Source organism: Marmota marmota, unplaced genomic scaffold (genome assembly GCF_001458135.2).
Source record: "Marmota marmota marmota unplaced genomic scaffold, marMar, whole genome shotgun sequence".
In the NCBI taxonomy this organism is placed as follows: domain Eukaryota; kingdom Metazoa; phylum Chordata; class Mammalia; order Rodentia; family Sciuridae; genus Marmota; species Marmota marmota.
In genome coordinates, this window is record NW_026000102.1 from 1279010 (window position 1) to 1285654 (window position 6645).

At 48.9% G+C, this 6645-nt stretch overlaps 2 protein-coding genes across 4 annotated transcripts in view; both read left to right on the forward strand.

The window, feature by feature from the left end:
- Exosc10 (exosome component 10) overlaps nucleotides 1–1581 on the forward strand; it is a 24344-nt gene extending 22763 nt beyond the window's left edge. For all 3 annotated transcript variants that reach the window (XR_007340772.1, XM_015501299.2, XM_048783611.1), the window contains 2 exons: nucleotides 732–808; nucleotides 1443–1581. Coding sequence is in view for 2 of the 3 variants with exons in the window: in XM_015501299.2 (XP_015356785.2) it covers nucleotides 732–808; nucleotides 1443–1473 (108 nt within the window). In the remaining variant the exon portion in view is untranslated. The remainder of the gene's footprint in view (nucleotides 1–731; nucleotides 809–1442) is intronic.
- A 3001-nt stretch (nucleotides 1582–4582) lies between these two features.
- Srm (spermidine synthase) overlaps nucleotides 4583–6645 on the forward strand; it is a 4245-nt gene continuing 2182 nt past the window's right edge. The window contains exon 1 of the mRNA XM_048783559.1: nucleotides 4583–4619. Coding sequence (XP_048639516.1) covers nucleotides 4583–4619 — 37 coding nt within the window. The remainder of the gene's footprint in view (nucleotides 4620–6645) is intronic.

Here is a 6645-nt window from a genome sequence, read left to right on the forward strand (position 1 = left end):
TTTTTTTTTTTTTTTTTTTTTTGTGGGGTGGGGGTTTACCGGGGATTGAATGAGGGCACTCAGCCACTGAGCCACCTCCCAACCCTATTTTGTATTTTATTTAGAAACAGGTCTCACTGAGTTGCTTAATGTCTCAGTTTTGCTGAGACTGATTTTGAATTTGTGATCCTCCTCCTCCCTACTTCAGACTCCCATGCCGCTGGGGTTACAGGCATGGCCCCCACCCAGCCTGGCATGCAGTTTTTCTCTTTGCAGCCATGGGAATTTTTTTTTTTTTTTTTAACCCAGGGGCACCAGCCCTTGTTATATATTATTTTGAGACAGTCTTGCTAAGTTGCTTAGGACTTCGTTAAGTGGCTAAGGTTGGCTTTGAACTCAAGATCCTCTAGCCTCAGCATTCCGAGCCACTGGGATTACAGGCGTGCACCACCGCGCCAGGTAGCCTTGGGAACTCTAGCTTCAGGTCAGAAGCACCCCTTCGGGTGCCAGTATGGCCAATGTGTACCCCCTGTGGGGTCCAGGCCCAGCGGGGCTGGCATGTGGGAGCAGGGCTGTGCAGAGCCTCCTGTTCCTGCCCTAGCTCTGTCTTCTGAAGTGCACAGGGGTGCCCACTGCCGGAAACCAGGGCTCACCCGTGTGCTGGGTACCCCCTCTCCCTAGCCATCTGAGTTGGGTGTTCTCCTCTGCTGGTCAAGGTTGTCCCCCACCTTCAACATCTCTTATCTTTTCAGAAGTGCTTTGCAGCCAAAAAACTGAAACAGTCAGTGGGAAACAAAAGCATGTCCTTTCCAACTGGAAAATCAGACAGGTATGTGGAAGTAGCCAGGTGCAGGCCCTGGAGCCCAGCAGGAAAGCACCCTCCCTGTTGCACTTGGGTACCTGCAGCAGAGCACAGCTCAGAGGGCTTTGTCTAGAAGAGCAGAGGCTTTCTCCACAGCCAGGCCTCTCTTTGTCACTTGAAAAACAGGAGGGGACGTGATTTGCTGTGTGCCACGTGTCATATGGCCACTTACTGCATCCCAGCATTCAGACCCCTTATTCTTTGCTCTTTCCTGTTTAGTTTCCTGAGGTCACCTCAGAGCAAATATGTATGAAATTTTCTTAGGTCAGCCTGTTTCTTAGGAAAGAAAGAAAAAATAGGCAAATGTGGGTTGTCATTGCTGAAGAATGTTGTAGTTAAGAGCGTGAAATCCAGATGATACTAGAGCAGTACCTGAGGTTGGGCCCTGGCACAGGAAAAATTCTGCTCAGGGCCTTGGCCATTGCTGTGGGCCCCACATTCTGCCCCCGCCACCCCACTGCCATCCAGCTCAGTCCCCAAGGCCCAAGCAAGCCATTCTTCAGTTCTGCCTTCTAGAGGGTTGTGTGTTGTATAAAGCAACTGAGACCCAACTGTCAGCCGCTCTGGAAGAAGTAACTCTGTTTTCCTACTGTCTCTGCAGAGGCTTTAGGTACAACTGGCCAAAGAGATAGTGCTGGAAGAGACCCTTGGGACCCCAGGGACTGGAAGCACCAAATGGTGGTGCTGCTTTTATATAAACGCATTTTTAAACCATTAAAACTAATTCCTTCTGGAAGAAAGCTGGTTCCTGACTCTTCTTTTGCTGCCATCGTAGCCCTGGCAGGAAGGACAGGCCCCGTCCCGTTCACACCACCACCCTCAGCTGTCCATGAGAGAGAGGAGAGTGCCCTGAAAGGTCACTGTGATTTCTAGAGAAAGCCAGAACCCCCAAGGGAGTAACACAGGAGAACAGCCTGTGACTCAAAAGAGTGAGGTGTTGCTCGCCTTAGGAGGGTTCTGTGGGCCTCTGACCCCTGTCTGGGCTTTGGGATAATGTGGGTGAAGCTGTGGTACGCCGTTGCAAAGAGGGGCTGGAGTGCCCTGGAGCCAGTGTGGCTTCTGGAGAACTTGATCTCTGTTCCTTTCTCTTCCTTTAAGAAAGAAAAAATAAATAAACAACAACAACAAAAAAAACCTTTTTGTCTTTTCCTGATTATAAAAGATATTACATTGGGCTGGGGGGGAGTAGCTCAGTGATAGAGCACTCGCCTCGTATGTGCAGGGCTCTGGATTCAATCCCCAGCACTGCAAAAACAAGAGGAAAGCAAGTTTACTGTAGCAAATGTGGATGGCACAGAAAAATGCAAACAAGAAATTTAATCACCGGGTGTTGTGTATTTCCTGTGGGCTTTTTTTACTGTGCAGATGCACAGTTGTAGGGGCGTCTTCCATAGCCATGCTTTCCATGTCCATGAGCTCAGCCGGCCTGGAAGGGAAAATATTTTTTTAAATATACCCATACTGAGCAGTGGGCTTTTATGTACATAAATTAGGTATTATCTGTAACCTGGAGATGATTTGGGTATACAAGATGGGCTGGGATGTAGCTCAATGGTAGAGCACGTGCCCAGCATACAGGAGGCCCTGACCCAGCCCTCCAGAAACGTACACAGCAGGATGTGTGGGTTCTAAGTGGATACACATCATTTCATATGCATATTTGGGTCATCTTCAGTGGGTCCTGAGCCAGTCTCCCATATTTTTAAATTTATAGCCTTGGGTTTAAGTTCCTATTTTTCACCTTTAAAGTTTATAAGATTTTCCTCATTCTAAAGCCAACCCTCATAATCAAACATGTAGGTTTCCATTAATTTGCTTTGTATTTTGTGTGTGGGAGGGGGGTACTTAACCACTAAGCCACATCCCAGCCCTTTATTTAGAAACAAGGTCTCAATGAGTTGCTTAGGGCCTTGCTAAGTTGCTGAGACTGGCTTTGAACTCGTGATCCTCCTGCCTCAGCTTCACAAGCTGCTGCACCAGCTCTATTTTATACTATTCTGAATGCAACATTGAACTTCATAATTGTGACCAAAACTGATGATTTCTTAAGAATTCCATTTTATTTTACTGAAACAATGAAATCAACAAAGTGCAGAATACCATTATTTTTGTTACCACAAATACTTAAATTAGGAACCGTTTTCTTTGAAATTTCTCTCACAAATTATTGATGGCCAACTATGCATGACAGCCTCTGGATGACAGGCTCTGGGCCAAATTAAGCCTCATGCTGCTATGGCCCTTCAGAGTAGTACTTCCTTGTCAGGAGGAGAGTAAAAAGCAGCTCTGTCTGCAGATGGGCCAGCTAGGACCAGGCTAGTTGAAAGTCACAAGAAAGTCAAACTCTGAGAACAAGACAAATGTTCTCTTCCCTTTGTAAATAAGGTTTGTCCAGAGGCAGCATGGTGGCTCACGAAAGCCAGCCTCAGTGTGAACATAGGATTTCCTCCTCCCCACCCAGTGGCTCCAGCCATCACATCATCATTCCAATCAGCTGGAAGGGAGCCAAGAGCACCCAGCCTCTTTCCACTTCCCAGTGACCAGAACCTAGTCACATGGCCAGAGCAAGAGGTCCTGAGAAATGTTAGTATTTCAGTCATCCATTTGCCCACCAAAAGACACAGAATTCTGAGTACAAAATTTGGAAAAAATAAAATAGACACTGAAGGACAAGCACAGCCTCTGCCGAAAAATGGCAGACTCTACTAAATAAAATGGACGGATGGAAATTTTTAAAGGTGAGAAACGGTTTCCACTGAGGACAGCCTGAGAGGTGGGCTTCCTAAAGGAGGCATCTGGACAGTGAGGGGTAAAGAAAGGAGCCTGGGGAACTTGGGGAGCCAGCGCCACCGGCCTGTGGAGCCTGAGGGAGGCCAGTCTGGCACCACCCAGGCCAACAGGAGGTAAGTGGCCCAGACCTGGCCGTGTGGTTACCAGGCTCCCACTGGGCAGACCGGAATGAAAAGTCTGTTGAAATGACTCCTGGTCCTTTATTTGAAAGGTCTCCTTACTGGTTTTGTTTTTGTGACAGTGTTATCATTTTAAGATGGGGCCAGAGACAGGAGGAGGATTTTATTGTTAAAACAGGGCCTCACTAAGTTGCCCAGACTGGCCTCGAATTTGGGATCCTCCTGCCTCCTCCCAAGTTGCTAAGATTACAGGCGTGTGCCACCGCAGCCGACTAGGTCTTTTTTAAATGTCCCTTTTTTTCTGGGCACAATGGCACATGCCTGTAATCCCAGCTGCTTGAGAGGCTGAGGCAGGAGGATTGCAAGTTCAAAGCCAGCCTCCGCAAAAGCGAGGTGCTAAGCAACTCAAGTCTCTAAATAAAATATAAAAAAGGGCTGGGGATGTGGCTCAGTGGTTGAGTGCCCCTGAGTTCAATCCTCAGTAATAAAAAAGCAAATACAAAAAAAAAAAAAAGTCCCTTTTTGCAGAATAAAGTCAGCAATCAGGGCTGGGGTTGTGGCTCAGTGGTAGAGTGCTTGCCTAGCATGTGTGAGGCACTGTATTTGATTCTCAGCACCACATATAAATAAACAAAGTTCCATCAACATCTAAAAAGAAATTAAAAAAAAAAAAAAGCAATCAGATCGGAGTCTCCAAAGCACTACTGGCCCATGGAAGGCCTGGGGTGGAGATGAGAGCCTTGGAGGGGCTGGAGAACAGCTGTGGCTCGGCCTGCTGGAGCCTTGTGCTCCAGTCAGGAGCTGCTCGGTGACAACCACAGAGGCCCAGGCTATGCTCTGGGAAGGGATCTGGAGGCCCCCAGCTGGAGGTAAGGAGCACTCAGAAGGGCTCCGGCTCAGGGAGGCTCTGCTGTGGCTCCCCGTGCTCACATAACTTGCCAGATGCATTTTCCACCAAGCCAGACCATGTAATGGCCAAATTTGTTCCCACTCAGCCACAGCTGTTTGCCTGGATGAACACATGATTTTAAAATGACTCTCTTGAGTGCCAACTGCCTAATAAATCTCTCCACGACAGACACCTGGTGGCAGTCCCACCGAAACCATCAAAACCATTACTTTGGACAATGGCCATGGGCTCTCCTCTCCTCGCCTTCCTCCTTCCCCTTTAAAGTTACCACCACTTAGGGGTTGGGACAGTGACCCCATTAGCCAGCCAGCCATGCTTTACCACTTAAGCTCCCATGCTCCTTTCTCTGAATTGGGGAAAATGTCTCATAGGTTATCTGGTTTTCTCCTGATTTTCAGTATCTATGGTTCAGATGGGAGTGAGGCTACTTAGGGCAAAAACCACAGGTTTTCCTCCTCATGATCTGGCGTGGCATCTAGTGCTCTCCATCTGGGGACTATTTTGTCAATAGCTTTTCTAGGGCCTTTATTTCTTGAACCTGAAAAGCGTGTGCAACTCTTGCACACTCTAGCCTGAAGGCCAAGGCTCCACGGAGGGCAAAGGGTGTCACTTACAGTCTCACTTGACAATCCACATGGGGCAGCTTTGTTCAGCTTGTTAGGATGGGATGGGCATAGCCATGTACTATTTAGATAGGAATCCAAGCCAACTGGCCCACAGGATACTGGGCCTCAGACATTCACTCAGCCCATCATCTGGTGCCTCCCATCTACAGACACCATCAATAGGCTCCTGGAGCTTAGTCCAGCTCAGGATACACACACAAGGAAACTGACCTCTACAGCCCAGAAGCGAGACTGTCTAGATGGAAGTACAGGCTACGCAAACACCTTGACCCAAGTACAGACTGGACCAACTCTACTAGCTGGGCAGAGTGACTCCACCTTATCCTTAGGTTCTGAAAGGGCTCCATGCGAACTGTCTCCTAGGAGTTTTTGGGTTTTGTTTGTTTGGGGGGTAGGACTGGGATTGAACCCTGAGGCTCTTTACTACTGAGCCACATCCCCACTCCTTTTTCTCCTGGGGAGGCTGAGACAGGAGGATCATAAGTTCCAGGTGAGCCTGGGCAATTTAGCAAGACCCTCTCTTAAAATAAAATGGAAAAGGCAGGGATGTAGCTCAGTAGGAGAGTGCTTGCCTAATAGAGAACCGTGGTGCTCCCACTCCAGGTGGAGGCTATAAAACGTCAGTCAAAAAAACATCACTGACACTGTCACGAAGACCGTATTACCAGCTTCATCTCCTTCCTTGGCATTCGAACTGCGCAGAGAGCAATTAGCATTTAATATTTGGTAATTAGCATGCTTAATGTGATTCTGAGGAGTTCCTTGACATTTTTATAAAAACAGCACATTCCCGCCCACCCTTCAAAGGGCAAGACCCAATGTGTCAAAAAGAAAAAAGCATGCCAGTCTTCTGATGCTGAATATGCATGTGTTGGGACTCTTCCTGGACACTCCCAGTAAATTTAGAAGAGGGAAAAAAAAAAAAAAACTTATTCGGCAGCCATCCGTTCAAGACGCAGGGAATCTAGGGGAAGTGGCTAAATTCAGCTTATCAAGTCACAGGCTGTGATGAACCTTTCAAATTAAAAGAAAAAAAAAAATCTTCAGTGAGCCCCAACTAACCCCGGGACCCGTGGCTCCACCGCGGAGCCACACCTGCGGACGCAGGAGGATACATTCTACTCCCGCCGCGGCAATATCGGAACCCTTGGTCTGACAATGTAGCCGCCCGCGCCCGCTCCTGCTGCCCACAGCCTGGAGCCCCCGCCAGCAGGTCCCAGCGCCCCAACGCTCCGCGCCTTCCCTCCGGAGTCCCCCAGCCGCTCGCCCGGGCCTGGACGGGCGGCCCTCGGCCCCTCCGGACCCCTGCGAGGGAGCGGGGCCTGGCCTGCGCGAAGCCGGAGGAGAGACCCCGGACCC